General features: G+C 38.1%; 1 protein-coding gene across 11 annotated transcripts in view; it reads right to left on the reverse strand.

Annotated features, from left to right (window-relative positions):
* CCDC148 (coiled-coil domain containing 148) overlaps positions 1 to 17,975 on the reverse strand; it is a 227,982-nt gene that overhangs the window by 180,930 nt on the left and 29,077 nt on the right. For 4 of the 11 annotated variants that reach the window (XM_046657860.1, XM_046657858.1, XM_046657856.1 and 1 more), the window contains one exon: positions 14,875 to 14,940. The exons of the other annotated variants lie outside the window; for them this stretch is intronic. In XM_046657860.1, coding sequence (XP_046513816.1) covers positions 14,875 to 14,896 — 22 coding nt within the window. In that variant the 5' untranslated portion in view covers positions 14,897 to 14,940. The remainder of the gene's footprint in view (positions 1 to 14,874; positions 14,941 to 17,975) is intronic. 11 annotated transcript variants of the gene reach the window in all.

Below are 17,975 nucleotides of genomic sequence, written 5' to 3' on the forward strand. Positions count from 1 at the left end.
TTGTCATTTGTTGTGCCTACATTGCAAGTATCATCTAGAATCCAGGGATCTTTGTGGGAATACATTTAAGGCACTTGTCCATTTTAGAAAGGTTAGTTTGGGTTAAAACAAAATTTTAACATACTGTAAATCCTCTTAAAACCAGATAAAAGTAACTATAACATTGTACAATATGCTGAATATGAGCAAATGAGTGAGAGCAAACTTGGTATAATAGGGAACTGAGTGAAGATACCAGGATGGACCCACAAATTAAAGATTAGAAAAGCTTTGCTGGAGGTGGAAGGCTCAGGTGGAAAAAGATAGGACAGGTGAGGTGTAAGGTGAGTCTTAAAGAATAATAGGGTGGTTTCATCAAGTATAGGGAGAGAGAAGACCTTAGAAAATACAGCTATTTAAGTCAGGGGGGTACAAGATCTGGACATGTGTGGAGGAGTAAAAGCAAGCAATTCTGGGTGGCTACAGGTTAGGGGGCCAAGTGGGCAGCCTTAGATATAGACAGAGAAATAATGGATGAAAAGGATTGACAGAAATCTGCTGGCACCAAGAACACTGATGGCTTCAATTTAGCAAAGGGCAGCCAAAATTAAATAGATGAGCTGACGAGAGAGCAGATCACAGAGGTGGATGGATTTTTAAAGAGAAATCATTGAGAAACACATCACATTAAGAGACAGTGCTGTAGAGCAGCTTTCTTGGGAACTAAATAAATGACTCTAATGTCCAAGCATATCACAGAGAGCAGTTATCCATAAAAGCCTTTCCAAGTTCCAGATATGTGTGGGTTAGGCGAATGGAATAATTATATAACAAATTTGATTTTAAAGGATACGATGACCATTTGCTTTTAATGCCCAAAGAGCTTTCTGAATTCCTATCCCCTAATATTCCTCTTTGTAGCCCTCTTCCTCTTCAGTACGTCTAAGAGAATCTGGAGACTGACCAGGTGTGTAGGTTCAAGTAGTTGAGTTCATATCATTGAACCTTATCCCACTTATAATCACTGTCTGCCAGTTTGGGGTTTATTTACAAAAAAGTAAAGCTTAGTGGGGCCAGCCTGATGACATAGCAGTTAAGTTCGTGTGCTCTGCTTCAGCAGCCTGGGTTCCCTGGTTCGTATCCAGGGCGCGGACCTAGCACCGCTTATCAAGCCATGCTGTGACAGGCATCCCACATATGAAATAGAGAAAGATGGACACAGATGTTAGCTCAGGGCCAATCTTCCTCAAAAAATAAAAAAACAGTAGAGCTTAGCTATTCTGCTTTAATATATGCATACATTCAACTACTATTTTTCCTATATCAAGTCATCACATTGTACACTTTAAATATCTTACAATTTTATTTGTCAATTATGCCTCAATAAAGCTGGAAAAAAATACTACTCTTCTACTGCTGGAAAATTCAAACTTTTGCAGAAAAACAATATACTATAGTTATGGCAAAGCAACAATTACCATTGACAAATAATTAGGGAATTGAGCTGAAGATCCCAAGTTGCATCTGAACCACAATGAAAGAATAAAACTTTTTCCTAAATGGTTTCCAAAATGCAAGAAAACAGAAAGACAATAGAACTATTCTGGGATTGCCAAAATGTTGGGAGAGAGAGGATTCATGAGCAAATTCTACACTAGTTGGCACACTAAACATTAAGGGGCTGTTTGGGGCAAGGCTGTCTAATAAATAACAGTCAGGACTAAGGCTTAGCAGATGTCAGGGAACTCTTAGCATTGAATTACCCTGAATTCTCCCAACTCTTCTCTCACTTGCAGAAGGGAAAAAAAAATCTGGGGAAATCTCATACTCCTTGGGGCTTCAATAGTTGGGAGAAGGAAAGAAAGACCAACTAGGACTTCCAGAGTCAGCTCCTCCACTATTCCCTTTCATGTGCCCTGCAGGCTCAGTAGGGCCCCTCTCCTTGACGTAATTCCAGATTTTACCTCATAAGCAGTAAAATTGCCCATCTTCTTCTTACCATATGCTGACAACCAAGAATTTTTTTCACTCACTCTGCTTCAGTAACAAAACTGTTGTTTGTTCTCCTTCTAAAATGAGTTATCTTATTATAAAAAATTCAAATGATACATAAAAAGTCCATCATAAACCTATCTCTTAGAGACAGCCATTTTGTGATTATTTCTTCATCTTTGTTTTCTCTTTCATTATTCATTGCATCTGTTTGTTAATCTGAACAAAAAAAACATTAATTTTTTAAAGATTATGTTTTTATTTTAGAAATATAAAAGATATTCTGAGTCTATGCAAAGTAAAAATGCTGCATTCTTGTAGTATAAATATAATAGGATAAAAAGCACCAAGCAATAATATGGCCTCATCTATTCCAGGGGACAACTCCAGGCAAAGAGTAAAGTAGCTAACAAACTTGTGTGTCCACCCTCCTGCTTCTGAGGCAGCCAGAAACCTGCCCATGGTGCAAGGGGCCCATCGCAAATTCCACAGTCCAGTCACTCCAGCTGACCACTGACCTGTGCTCCTCCCCCCTGCTGTCCCAGGAAAATTCCCATGATCTCAGCTAGCTGTTTGAAGGATGTAATCTGATTAACTCCGTGTTAACATGTGAATGAAGGAAAGCTTGCTTAAGCAGAGACTTTCTCAGGACTATGCTTGTTAATGCAAAAGAATCTCTAAAGGCTGGAACTTCAGGCTGGGTGATAAAGTGAAATGGAAGAATTTCCGGTAGAGGGCAGAGATCATTTTGATTTGAGGAACTCTCCCCCACTGAAACTGAAAATCGCAACATGGAAAGCCTGTCCCCCACCACTTGAGTTCTATCTAGCATAATGCTAATCTCCTTGCAACATTACACTGTGAAGGCAGGAGAGCTGAACAGGAAGATCAAGGGCTTCGGAATAATGCAAATGAGGGTTCAAACCCATGCCCCTCCCCCTACTAGAGGAATGCCTCCGGCAGGATGTTGCTGCTCTTGTTATCTAACCCCCTAGACTGCTTTCCTCACCTGCTAAACAGGTTGCTATGGGGATTAAAATTAATAAAGTAGAATATATAAAGTGCTTGGCACTCAGTAGGTACTCAAGAATAGGAGTTGCTGTCATTTATATTATTTCTCTCAGTCTTTACACAACGTTTAATAATCTGGATTGTTCTAGTCTTGTGTGAAGCAACAGTTGATGGAGTGGTGAAGGATGGTCCAACTACTGGCCAATGGGGAACAACACATCTCTTATTGTACCATGTCATCACTCATTGAAATGGTTAGAATGGTGAAAAATTTTTCTCCTTAGAGAGGTTACAAACCAGGCCAAATTTGATCTTCAGACATAATTACTTTAATCTTCATGGTGTTTTGTTTAATTTTTTTCTTTGAGTTAGTTGTCAGCATTTAATAATCAGGAAATCTGACGTAAAATCCATAGTTCCATCATCTTTTTTACAATTCACGTTTTAAAAGCTTATTCCTTTAGGAGAACAACTGCTGGAATGAGTAGCAGCTATCTTTTTTAGGTAAGACGTGTGTTCTCCAGGAAGCCACAGTCCTCATCATGCCTGTGGCACCCAACACTGAGGAAGAAGGGCAGCTGCCACTTACCATCCAGCTTGCACTGTTGCCTTGCTAACTCTCGGCTCTCTCTACCAATTTTCATTCATGGCCTGGCTCCTACAGACATTTAAGTTAGTGACCTCTCTCACAAGAGCTAATTAATATATTCCACAATACATAGCAGTATATTTAGGTTCTGCAATCAGATAACTGGGTTTGAACACTGACTCTCCAGATTACTAGTTTTGTGACCTCAGGCAAGTCACCTGACAAATAAAAATGGCAAGCAATAGGATATATTGGGGTATATGAGGAAGCCATTTTGTGTAAACTTTATTCGGCCTGACCTTGTCTTTCCAAAAGGGCCTACCTTGGCTGCTGAGCATGCATTGTGTATCTGCTTTAGATATTCCCTATGGCAAGAGCAAAGGCCCTTGAGATAAAGGTGCAACTTCCCTCCCCCTCCCAACGCTGGCATTCCCTTAAGGATTAAGCATCTTTCCTTAGGCTAGAAACTGATTGCTGCACTCACCTGTGACCACCCAGCTTAAGACAATAGGCTTGCCTCCTGCTATGCCCTCTGAAATAGCAGACCCACTACCTGCTGTGTCCATCAAGCGCTGTGCTGACAGGGCAATCTTGTGACTATTGTGGGAGGGACATTTCAATCATATGTGAAACATCCTGTATGGGGGTATATAACCACTCTGTATACCTCACTTCTTTGATGCCCTTTCTTCCTTCAGAAAGAAAGGCCCTGGGCTATGGTCCTCAGATTTCAGCTCAGAAGAATAAGCTCACCCAAATTTTCATTTATAGATTGGTTATGGATTATTTTCGTTGACACACCTCACCTCTCAGAGTCTCAGTTCCTTCAACCCTACAAGAGAAATAGTAACTGACTCATCTCACAGGGTTTTTGTGAAATTTCAACAATGTAATACATATAAAGAACTTTTCGTCATACTCGGCCATAAAAAGGGACAAAAAATATTAACTACTACAATGACAACGATGACGATTATTATTATAGTCATGTGCCACGCACATAACAACATCTCGGTCAGTGACAGACCACACATAAGGTGGTCCCATAATATTATTACCATATAGCCTAGGTGGGCAGTAGGCTACCCCATCTAGATTAGTGTAAGCACACTCTATCGTGTTTACACAACAATGAAATCACCTAACGCATTTCTCAGAACATATCCCCATCATCAAGCTATGCATGACTATATTATCATTATTATTATTACTGCTGCCGCTGCTAGGATCACAACTACTACTAGTAGTAGTACCACAACAATTACTACTACTATTAGTTGAGAAGGGTAAAAGCACTTGGGGGCTTTCTTCATTCTCATTTCTGCTTTCTCAACCTGGAAATTGAAAATCATGTGGAAAGCTCTGGGGAACATGGAGCCTTTCAAAAGTGGAAAGAGCAGTTTCTGTCTGCCACTGTGCACCAGCACAATGAGATCAGTCACAGAATGAAGTGAGAGTGGTTCCAGTCTCAAAGGCAACAGGACCACTAACAAGCCAGTCTCATACTCAAGCCCAGGTGAAGAAGGCAAGAATCTGTCTCAAAATCCCTGTAAGTAAGAAATATGCTTTGGATAAGCCAACCCAGCTGAGAGAACCAGAGTGGGGAGAAGATAGGACCTCCAGAGACTTGAAGCTACAAAACTTCAGAGGGCAAGGGAGGATCCACAAGTTGGTCCTAACCCAGGAAAGACAAGCCTTTCTCTCTGGGAATGAAGTAATGGGGCAGAGAAAGGGAGGAGAGGGCGAGAATACAGGCAGAGTGGCTGCAAAAAGGAAATGGAGTGCAAACTGTGGCCAGAGCAGACAAGCCCCAACCTCAGAGAACCAAAGACAAGACTAGAAGAGAAGCGAGATCATGTAGAGGGTGAGAATTCCACCATGTGTGATGGCACACAATCTGAAATTACTTCTGAGGACTTCCATAAAGTGGAGAAAAACAACTGGATTGTGCACCTCGTGTACCTAACAGCCCCAAAGGGAAGACTTTCATTATCAACACAACAACAAATATCCATCTTTTCCAAAGTACTTTCATGATTATCATTTGATCCCAGACTAGCTATATGAAGTGGTATTCCCTGTTTTACAGATGAATAGCCATGAAGAGATTAAGTCAATTGCTTAAAGGCACAAAACCAGTAAATGGTGAAGATTGCTAGAGTGTAATTCTCCTGAAACCAATTACTTTGCACTGCTCACTGTGCAGTCTTCAGAAATTGCATGTTGTTCACTGTGTGGTTTCCAGGTTTGTTTTCTCCTTTATAATTCTCCTAATTTGTTTAAGGAAGTTTTGTTTTATTGTTTTTTGTTTTTAATGCAGATATGCCTTGGTTGAATGCAAAAGAAAAGGTCAAGGAAAAGATACGTCCAAGACTGGACCAGCTTAGCTAAAGAGATCAACTTCCCTGGAGTGTCAGGGATGGGGTGACCAACAGTCCCAGCTACATATCAGGGTAACCCAATTTTCCCACAACCATCCAAGCTCCCAGACCACTAGATTTGGGGACTATAGTATGGTAACCTTTCCACACGGGATTTATAGTAACTTTATCCAACATATATTCATCCTCCCAATGAAAAGATTAATCTTGTATTATTCTAGTGAGAATGAGGGATTACAGTCAAGAAGAAACTTTAAAAACTTATAGAAAAATGTAACTCAAAGGAATATGCTCTGCCAGGATTTGGAACTCGCCCATTTAGATAGTATAACTTTGCCAAGGACTTTCCAGTTAATACTATGCTTTCAACACTGATTAGAAAGTCAAATGTACTATATCAAACTAGAGTAATATCTTCTTTTTCTCAGGTCATGTGATTTTGCTTTAAGAGATTTTTCCAGAGCTGAGAATAGAACATGTCTCTAAGGCTCCCAGTCCAGTGAACTAAACAATGTGGCTTCTTCATTTTCAAATGGTCTGTTTTGAAACGAACAAATCTTAACACTTCATCAAGCTAAGAAAAGAAACAAAAGGAAAAAAACAGTCTCTTAGGCCAGGAAAAAGCTGAGATAGGTTGGAAGATGCAGAAGCTGAAGTTACCTGTAAGGCTGCCAAGCTAAACTGAATCAATTGATTCCTTTTTTTTTTAATCAAATAAAACCCACCACTAATCTTTTTTCTTTTTTTTCTGACCCAAAGTCTGTGTTTCGAAGTTACCCAGACAAAATGCTTGTCAAATCCAATGACATACAATAGATTCACAGATGTTGACATGTCATAGATAGAGATCTAAGAACCCACTGTGCCAGTGTGTAAGACTGGGCTTTCAGACAAGATGTGTACGCACACACACACGTCCACACACTGCACGTACGTACACCTTCTCTTCAGAAGGCACAAAGGTACTCATTCCAACCACTGAGGGAAAGACCTTCAACACACACAAAATATCTATTACATCACCCATTAAACTGTGTATTTTTAGAGCTACTGACCTTTATGTGAGCTGAACAATAAAGCTGTTCACAAACCTGACAGCAGCTTTTCCAAAGCGGAACAGTGAACCACTGTCCCTAATGCACCCATCAAACTTCACATCTAAAATGGCATCTAGCACAACATTTAAAAAGCCATTGTAACATAACACTGCCAAGATTATTGGTCTTGTCTCAAAAAAAAAAAAAAAATCATTGTTTGGCCTTGGCATTTATTTAAAAAAGAAAAAGAAAAAGAACTAATTTATTTATTTAGCAAATGAATGGACTGAATAAATTTAAGGCAATCAAAAGAAACTCAGTGGTCCCCAGCTCCTCAAACTGCTGCCAGACTAACTTGGGCACCGGTGGCCACAGACTGGTCCTAATAACACAGTCTTAATAACAAACAGTTATTGTGTGGATCCAACAGGCCCGAATTCAAGTCCTGGTTCCTCAGTTACTAGTTGCATGACCTTGGGTAAATTACTTAACCTCTTAGCTTCCACTGTCTTTTGTAATATAAGTACTATAATACTATTTGTCTAATGGAAGTTATGCTATAGGCAGTTATAAATGAAATCATATATGCAAAGGTTTAGCACAGTTGCTGGTATAGAGCAAATGCCCAGTAAAGGTTAGCTGTTATTATCATTGGGAAATCTCATAGGATGACCATAAAATTTCTTACCCAATCAAGAACACTTTTGAGGTTGAAAGTGAGCTCTATTAACACACAGTGGCAGGGACTGAAGGTCACCCTAATCATTGATGGTGCAGCACGGTCTGGTAGCATGGAATGCTGGGGACTAGGAGCAAGGCTTTAGTAATACGCAACAGGAAATACAAAACCACATTAGTAAATGAGGATGCCTAGCCACCCCTGAATGGAAATATGAGCAATGAGGAGAAGGAAGGGCTCAAGTTAATTGAAAACTTGCAGTTCTGTAATCAGTTGATGATATGATCATACCAGAGACAGCTGTTAGTATCAAAAACTTGTCAGCATTCTAAATTTAAACAGGTAAACTCTTTTGCAACATCTCCACTTTATACAAGATTTGGAAATTAAGAGATTTTTAAATTTGCGTAAAATATCCTTAACCATTTCCTAAATCAGTATACACTTTCCCAGGTGGTATCTTTAGCATAGCTTTTATGCTAGAAATTAACCTAATTCTAAAATTACGGAAGAAATAGTACAGCAGTTATCCAAATCATCATACCAGGAAGACAGTAACCTGGACAGTACACCAGAATATTCCAGTCACTTTGCTTCCAAACCATTCTGAAACTTGTAAGACTGCAATCAACCAATGTCTATTTAAACTCATCTTGTTAATTTTGATAACTGGAGATTTTGTGAAAGTGTCTGTAGACGATTTCATTAATCTTCTTTACAAAGAAGAGGTAAGTTACCAGCTGAAGGATAGGCCAGTTGCAGGATTAAAAAGGTATTGTGGGGAGAATTTTTAAATTTTGCCTGTTTTTGAAAAAATGGGAGAGAAAAAAGAATGCATATTTGTGTTTTCTTGTGCTTTCATTAACAAATGTAGAAAAGATTAACAAGAAACTACTAAAAATGGTTACATGCAGGGCCAGGAGGAGCAGGGCTGGGGAGGCAGTTGGGATTCTTTTTGCACACATTCTGAATCATTTTAATTTTTGAACCATACCAAGTATCAGGGATTCAAAAAATTAAAAGAATTTAAAAATTGCCTATTTTAATAAAGTAAAAAGTCCTAAAGAGAATGTCTTGAGCCTACCAACGAACATAATTTATATATAGGGGAAGATAAAGTACCTCTATACCTCTTGCAACTATAAACTTTATTAGTCACAAGAGATGATGTTTAGTAAGTCTAAATGAAGAAAAGTTCCCCCCTTAATTAAGGACAACCCAAACTGATAGAAATAAACACAGTGACACAATTTATATTTGATCAGCAATATCTTATTACCCAGATTTTCCGTGAATTTGCAAAATATTTTCAACTTAATCATTTATAAGAACAAAATGTGTTAGATGTTTAGTTAATTAGCATTAAATATTAAAGAACATGGTTTTAAAATCCCCTAGACAAGTTAATGACTTCTTTATTTACATATTTCATATTTTGTTATAATAGACACAATAGGAATTATTTACAATAATTGCATTTTTTGGACAGTACATTTGTTGGTATTGTAATAGTGTAAAATACATTGTATGGAATCATATGGAAGAATGGCTAGGATTCATGAATATATGTATACATAAAATATGGATGTATATCAATCATATATGTGTGTGTGAATATATATATATATATATGAATATGGTGACTTCTGAACCTATTTCTATGATTATTTGTGAAAGCATAAAGATTATAACTAGCTTATGGATGTGGAAGCAATCTGGCTGAAACATCTGCCCTTTTATTGATTGCCGGGGTGGTTCTATGTGATGTGGCTGAGTGGACCAGCATCTCCTTCCTCCTCATCACTCTATGTGCATCTCCTTCAAACCTGCCTGCTCTGTAACCTTGCTACCCAGATTCACATTTATTTGGGTAGTTTGAATCCTAGAAACAAATCACAATATCATAGATGCTCTGGCTTGTAAGAGACTTGAAAGGTCTTTACACAGATCCGAAGCCTCTCCTTATCTTCTCTGCTGCCTGAATCCTAAGCAGAAATTCAATTCTTTGGAACAGAGCTGACACATAGTGTTGGGCAGGGAGTTCTCTGCACAAGCAGGTCTGGTGATAGAAATGAGAGCTGAAATCTTAACTGTACTCTGCTGGCTAAGCCACATGCCCTGGTGTGGGGCTGCATCCGCCTGTTTCTAATTCATTCAAAATTGTCCTGTGGGCTAGTGTGAGCCCTGAGTTATAATTTGACGCACAGATGAGAAACCGGCCCTTTTGTATTCTCCAATACTCTTCCAACCTCACAGTGAGGCATAAAACACTACAAGATATACTTTCAGGAAGTCATTTTAAAGTACACTCTCTTGAGATTACAGCCAGGTAGACAGATTACATTTCCAATGTAATCAATGAGCCCAGTTTTGTCTAGATTAATATAAGTGTGGCTTCTTTCCAGAACTTCTCTCTCTTTCCCTTTGTCTGTTTTTCTGTCTCACTTCTCACTCTCTCTCTTTTCCTTCCACTCCCCTTTCTTCCCCACTCAATATTCCTCTCTTGCTCTCCCCCTACCCCAACCTCATCTCTAAGACCTTGAAGAAAACAAAATTCTTTCTGCCTGAGTTTTTGATACAATGCTCAAATTTGGGTTGATACAGTTCCCTCCAAAGCCATCTGCCACCCAAGCTGTTTGCATCCCTCACTGAATTCCCATTTCTAAAACTCGGGAGGAATCAAGGAAGGTGCCAGCTCCCTCTGAATTTACCCCTTTGACTCCAGTCTGCCCTAGGATTTTCATTGCTGGCTACTGGTCACCTCAGCTCCTTCCCCAGGCATCTTCTTTCATCTATCCCATGCCTATCAGGACTCACCCAGCCTCAAGGTATCTGTCCCTCTATTATTCTGCCAACAAACTGTCAGCTTCTCGTTCTTTCCATAAATAGCATCCCCCAAATCCACAGTTGTATCAAAATACATGAGATTTTTTTTAAATGACATCTTAAGCAAAAGAAACACAATGACAATATATGTCCTATTTAACTGGAAAGAGAGATACACACAGTTAGAATACTGATACAGTTATTACATTTTTGACTGTATGACATCTGATAGAAAAAATAAATTAGGGTAAAGATATCCAGCTATAGAGCAATATTAAAAATAAAGTGGGCCCCAAATGAAGAATAAATTTTAAACTGGTCTATTGTTGGAGTCCTTTTTTATATGTCAGGGTTAGTAGAAACTTGGTAATTAAATGCAAAATTTTTGTGTGTTAATTTTCCTGGGAAGAGATTACACGCATTTCATCAGCTTCTCTGAGGGAATCTGTGACCCAAATAAGCTCAAAATATTGAAGAAGAGTCAATGACTGGAATATTAAAAAAACCTCACTCTAAGTCATTGATAAAATTATCTAATATTTAGCTTAAGAGCAAATATTAAATTCTATGTGTGAATATTAAAAGGATCTCATCATCAGTGGGAGTATATGATGGATCTAGGTAAGTTTTTTAAGCACCATTCACATTACTTTATACATGATTGAGAAAACGTGAAGGTATTCCTTATTTTTTTTGAGGATGATTGACCCTGAACTAATATCTGTGCCAATCTTCTTCTATTTTATATGTGGGATGCCTGCCACAGCATGGCTTGATAAGCAGTGCATAGGTCCACGCCCGGGATGTGAACTGGCAAACCCCAGGCAGCTGAAGCAGAGTGCATGAACTTAATCGCTATGCCGCTGGCTGGCCCCAGAAGGTATTCTTTAAAGTAGTATTTCCTAAACTTCTCTGATGATGTGAATCACTTGTGGTGCTTATGCTTAAAAAAGAAAGAGCCCTGGGCCCCACTCCACAAATTGTGAAGCAGTATTTAGAGGAGAGAGGCCTAAGACATTTACTTTTTTTAAGATTTCTTTTTTTTCAGAGCAGTTTTAGGTTCATGGCAAAATTAAGAGGAAATTACAGAGATTTCCTATATAACTTCTGCCTCCAAACATGCAAACAAACAAGGCTCCCCCATCATCAACGTTCCCCACGAGTGTGGTACACTTTTTACAATTGATGAACCTACATTGATACATCATTGTCATCATCCAAAGTCCATAGGTTACATTACAGTTCGCTCTCGGTGTTGTACATTCTATGGATTTGGACAAATGTATAGTGATATTTGTCACTATCCCTTTGGTACCATTATATTATGAAACAGGATAGTTTCATTGCTCCCCAAATCCTCCATGCTCCACCTATTCATTCCTTCCCCCTGGCTTTAAAAAAGTGTCTCAGATGAGCCTTATCAATAGGAAGCATTTTATGGAAATTTTCCAAAGTTGTTATTAATTGATGTCCTTGTTCATCGCACAAAAACAAATGGACTAACAAAAAGAAAACCAGAAACCCATGTCTCAATTTTTAAAAAGTATCATCTATTTAAAGATAGATTCCTTTGTGAAATTTTGAATACAAATGATTTTGTAATAGCTTAAAACATTTGACCTTTACAGCAATATAACAAGGATTAAAGTTAATTTTGTAATTCATATGTAACTATATACAAAAGTTTTTCTACCCAAACAATTTTTCCAAACCAGGTACTAAAATCCACTTACTGAAAATATTCGGAGAGCTTCATCATGTGAGTCTAGGAATTTGATGAATTATCATGCCTAAAGTATTAAGAAATTATTAAAGGAATCTTAGCATAAAAAGCAAAACGTGAAAAGAAGCAGCAGGGGGTCAAGTATTCTCTCTCAGACATATTATTCCATTAAACTAATAGTTTTTTCACAAAAGGAATGTTTTTCTAATGTAACACAAATCACCCCAGGGAGATTATTTATAATGGTCACTAATGGGCTAGCCCAGCTAGTTTACTCTACAGTGCCAACTTTAATAAAAACATACTGGGAGGAAATTTCTTTTTAATTATAAGTATTCAATTTTTAAAATTAATGCAATCAATTCAATTCTGCAATTATTCATTTAGTATCTACAGTAAGCCTGGCTCTAGGCCAGCTACTAAGGATAAAGTAATGAGTAAGGCCTAATTCCTACCTTCAACAAGCTATCCTGTTCGAGATATGTTTTTATTTTTCTCCTGCTTTTTAAAACTTTGGGTAAACTAAATCAAGCGTTGGCAAACTTTTCTGTAAGAGGTCAGATAGTAAATATTTTATGCTTTGTGGACCATACAGTCGCTGTTGTAACTATTCAACTCCATTGCGTAGCAGGAAAGCAGCCATAGACAATTTGTATTCTAAAAAGCATGGTTCCAATAAAACTTTATTTCACAAACAGGCTGCTGGCTAGATTTGACCCTTGAGCCGTACTTTGCCAACCACTGGACTAAATAATTTGCAAATGTTCATTTAACTCTTCAAATGCTTATTTAACTTTTTATCATATCTGCCTTACTAAAAGTGTTTAGACCAGGAATAGTGAAAAGTGGTTACACTAAAGAGATTGGGAATTAAAGAATTACAGACAAAATAGGTTGAGAGAAATCAAGGAAGCTGTTAAAGGAGGAAAGACAGCTCACCCAAACAGAAAGCAATTCGTCAAAAAAGGTCAAGCTCCGCAGAGCATGGTTGAAAACTTTTTAAACATTTTGTGCAATAACAGCAGTAATAATAATTTTATACTATGGAATAATCCACTTCTATGCAAAATCACCTTTATAACTATAACTTGCTTTAAAAAGCAGATGTAGAGCCAGCCCTGATGGCCTAGTGGTTAAAGTTTGGCATGTTTCACTTCAGCAGCCCGGGTTCAGTTCCGGAGCACAGAACCACGCCACTCATCTGTCAGTAGCCATGCTATGGCAGCAGCTCACGTAGAAGAACCAGAAGGACTTAGAACTAGAATATACAACTGTGTACTAGGGCTCTGGGGAGGAAGAAAAAAAAAAAGCACATGTGTTAAAGAATTGGACATAATGTCAAAAATGTTTAATTATACAAGTGAACATACAATCATTTTTTTAATTAAAAATACCAATAAGCACAAAGAAAAAACCTTCATATCTCCTCAAATACTACCAACGAGAGACACTACTTTTTCATGGAATAATTTTCAAATGTGTTGTAAGGGCTTGCTCTTCAAAGTCTCCTTCTGCAGCTTGAAGGATCAGAGCTTCATCTATTCATTCACTCCTGGGGTTCACATTTTACATTGCTGAATCTGTTCAAGTAGGGCACACTGCAGTGCTCAGTGCCCAAGATTTCAAGATCATAGAAATAGTGTGTGTCTGCACTGTGTGAGGAGCTTTCTGGGGATCGCCTCACTGAATCCTCCCCACAATCCAAGGAGGCAGGCACTATTATCATTATGTCCATGCTAGAAAAGAGGAATCTGAGAAACAGAGAGAGGAAGTAATTTAGCCATGGTCAAGCAGCTAATCAGCGGCAGAATCATGGTATGAACCCAGGAATTATGTGTCCATCATCCATGCTCTGAATCTTTAGTTCTTCCTCTAAGGAAAAATAAGTACATATGCATCCTATCATATAACCCTGCAGCCAGGATTCTGACACTATTTGCTTTCATCGAGATAAATATGAATATGAAAAGTAAGACTGTCTCTTCCACTCATGAAGAAATAATGGAAACACTTTTACAATTTTCAGGGGTTCAGTGAGTAAGCCCTGTTTCTTGACTTTTGGTAATAAATTTGAGTCCATACTTTGGTCTCTGCAGGATACAGTTTAACCATTTAGATATCAAAATAGTCAGTGGTTCTGAACTGTTTTGGGGACCCAAACACATTGAAAATATGACAAAAGCCGAAGGAATGACATTTCCCAAAGGAATGGACATAAGCACAGTGTGGTGGCTCTAGAAGTGCACTGCTCGGATCTCCTTCTAGAGAACTGCTGCCAGGAGCAGAGTTGACGGTCAGCCCCAGCTGCTGCCCGCTTGGATCCATGACCACACTGCCCCTGGTGCTAATCAGAGCCAATAACCAAGTGTGGCAGGGGTACTAGTGTCAGTGCCTTTCTGCCCAACACAGGATGCCTCCAACCACCAACTTTTACTTGGGGACTCCCCAAGTTTCTTGGAACTATACTGCAGTTTGAGACTTTCTACCCAATCCTTCCTTCCCTTTCTCCCTTCACAGATGTCAGACCTGCATTGTGGTCTCATTGCTACCTACTCCTGTTCCTTCTCCTTTATCCTCTTTAGGTATTTCCCCAGAAACTGAGCTTGTCTAATCCTGTCTTGATGTCCGTTTCTTGGAGGACTCAAAATGATACTCACAAGCATGTGAAATGTTGTGCATCTTTTCAGAGGGTTAGTAGAAACTTGAAGCCCATTTGTTTATCCCTGAAAGTATAAGAACACCAGGTGAAGAACCTTTGCAGATGGTACAATGAAAGTCAAATGAAAGATAGATACTAAGTCATTATCTGCATTATTCTGCTCCTATAAGAATTTGGCCAAAGATTTTTTTTTAATGTACAATCCAAATCTAAAACAATTCATTATACTTAAATACTGGTTAAATTATGGAAATTTATTTTTAAAAAATCTAATGGAAAACAGGAGAGCCACAGAAATGCCATAAATAAAAAAAAATTTATGAATGTTTTCTTAAAATCTGATTTCCTGGAAGAGGCACTGGACCCTGCAGTACTGAAGCCTGAGCTCAAATCTTCACCTCTCCAGGCTTGCTGAGTTAACTCCTGCAAGTATTTAACCTTTCTGGGCTCAAATTGCCTTTTCTCCAAATGAAGGGGTGGGACTAGGTAATTCCTAAGGAAGCTTTCAATTTTTAAAACTTTATGATGACATTTGGTTCTCTTTGTGTCATAATTAATAAACAGTGCCAGGGAGATAAAGTGAATTCTAAGACAAATATGATAATGTCAATAATGTTATTTTAGAAGATACTGATGGTAACTTTAAGTTTATTTGAACTCCTTAAGATCTGGCCCCTGCCTCCTTTTCCAGCTTTATAAACTATGTTCTAGAAACACCATCTTTCTGTTCCTGGTACCTCCGAAGGTCATTCCTGCCTCTATGTCTGTTGCACTTATTTGGAAAGTAGCTCTTGCCGTTTTTCAAATGACTGACTCATTTTCATAATTCAGGTCTTGGTTCAAATGTCACCTCTACCAAACGATCTTATGTGACCATCCTGTCCAAAATAACCCCCCACCATCTCTAATCCTCTTAATCAGAATACTCTGCTATATTTTCTCATCAGCAGTTATCACTATTTTGTTGTCTGATTGTCTGTTTCTCCTGACTAGAACAGAAAGTCCATGGGCTAAATATTTTGTCTGTCCTGTTTATCATTACGTCCCCTCGAATGATGCCTGGCATGTAGGAAGCACTCAATGAATGTTTGTTATGTGAACAAATGAGTGAGCAATTGAATATATGCATGCCAAAGAAAACACACATTTTACCTTTTAGAAGAACAAAAGGAGTTATAACCCATTCAATTTTTTTTCAGGGTCATATTAGAAACAGAATATAAACTTGGCTCTGTGTGTTGTTTTTCACGATTAGAGAAGATAATAACCCAAATGTGAGCCAGAAGTAGCATTAGTTTTAGCTTTGGGCTGGGTTTTCCTGTGGGAGGTCAACAGAATTGTATGCTGATCAATACCAAGATCATGTTCTAACTAACTGAGCAAAAATGCTTAAATTACTTAGCTTTTAATATTTGGAAACAAGCAAGTATCAAAATAATGCTATTGATTTCCAAAGAATTGAAAATCACAATACCTAAGAATAGAGTCATGAAATAGCTCTATGAAAATTTAATTATTATAGACAGGTTGTATTAAGAATGAGTCATGAAAGTTTAAAGAAACCAGTCTTTCTACAAGATAATGTTTTAACTAAATTTGCTATCATAAAGTCCAAGGAACAGACAGATTTGAAGTCAACTCTCAATTTTCCATGATAGAATCAGGAATTGTCTCACAAAAAAGTAGCAGAAAGGATATAGGTTTTGGAGCTTCATAAATCCTGGCTCTGGCAGTTACTAACTATGGCTTTGAGCAAGTCACTTAATTTCTCTGGGCCTCAATTTATAATTTGTAAAACAGGATTAGTAAGTATGTTTTGCATTATTGGTAATACTTGTTTTGAAGATTCATGATATTCTAAAGCACGGAACATAGGACTAGGCACAGAAGAGCTAATAAATGGCAGCTAAGCTGGACAACAAAAATGCCTTGACAATATAGGGGTATGGTGCTCAGGAGTATGTGCGGGAGAGGAGAGAGATGTCAGAACTACCACTATAAACTCATTTCCCTCACTAGAAACTGGATACTATCACCTCCTTTGTGAAAATACACACTCTATACAGTTGAAAACTGAACAAAATATTTTGAATGTAGGCTTTTTCCCCTTAGAAAGACAAATGGCAAATAGCAACAAGGAAGTGAATCTTTTAACCATATTTTAAAAATTAAGAATTTGCCCCTATAATGAAAGTTTACTTGAAATTAAATTCTTCTATGCTATCATTTTCAGTGAAATATGAAGCTCATTCTTAAATGGCTATAAATAAACTGTCATTCAGAATATATGAAATGATGCACATTAGGCAATAATTCATAAAGTGGCCCACAAATTTTCATTTAGGATCTACCATGCTCATGATGCAATAAAAATAAAAAGGCAATCATTGACTCATTCATTCCTTCATTCAACAAATATTTATGTAGTGCCTAGTGCTGAAGACATGAAGCTATTTCCACTGGGGACAAAGTGGCAGTGATATAATTAGTTTTATACAATTATACACAAACTGTATTTTTAAAGGGAAAGAAAGACTTTATTGAAGAGGTCACATGAGCTGAAATCTACAGAAAAATAATCTGGAGAAGAGTGTGATTTGAAGGTGGCAAAGGACATTCCAAACAAAGGTAATTGCATATGCTAAGATTCTATGACAAGAAGGGAGTAACATCTTTCGAGAACTAAAAGAAAGCCAGTGTGGCTGGAGAACAGAGTAAGGGGTATTGTGGTAAGAGAAGAAGAAAGAGAGGTAGGCAAGGGTTAAAACATGTAGAGCCTTTTATGCCTTGTTTAGGATTAGGGTCTTTATCTTAAAATCAACAAGAATCCATTGAGGAGATCTAAAAGAAGCAGGGGACATGCTTAGATTCACATTTTGGAAGATCACTTTAGCCTGAGGTATTGAGGACAGATTTGGATGGATGATTAGAGGGGACATCCAGAGGCCAAGTAAGAGACTGCTACAGTAGGTCAGATGAGAGGTGATATCTAGCTTGGGCCAATTCAGTGGCAATGGTGAGAAATGGATAGAGTCAAACAATTTTTAAGAGGTAAAACTGCCAGGACTTGCTGATGGAGAGAATACATAAAGAGGCACA

This window comes from Equus quagga, chromosome 4, assembly GCF_021613505.1.
Source record: "Equus quagga isolate Etosha38 chromosome 4, UCLA_HA_Equagga_1.0, whole genome shotgun sequence".
Taxonomy (NCBI): Eukaryota; Metazoa; Chordata; class Mammalia; order Perissodactyla; family Equidae; genus Equus; species Equus quagga.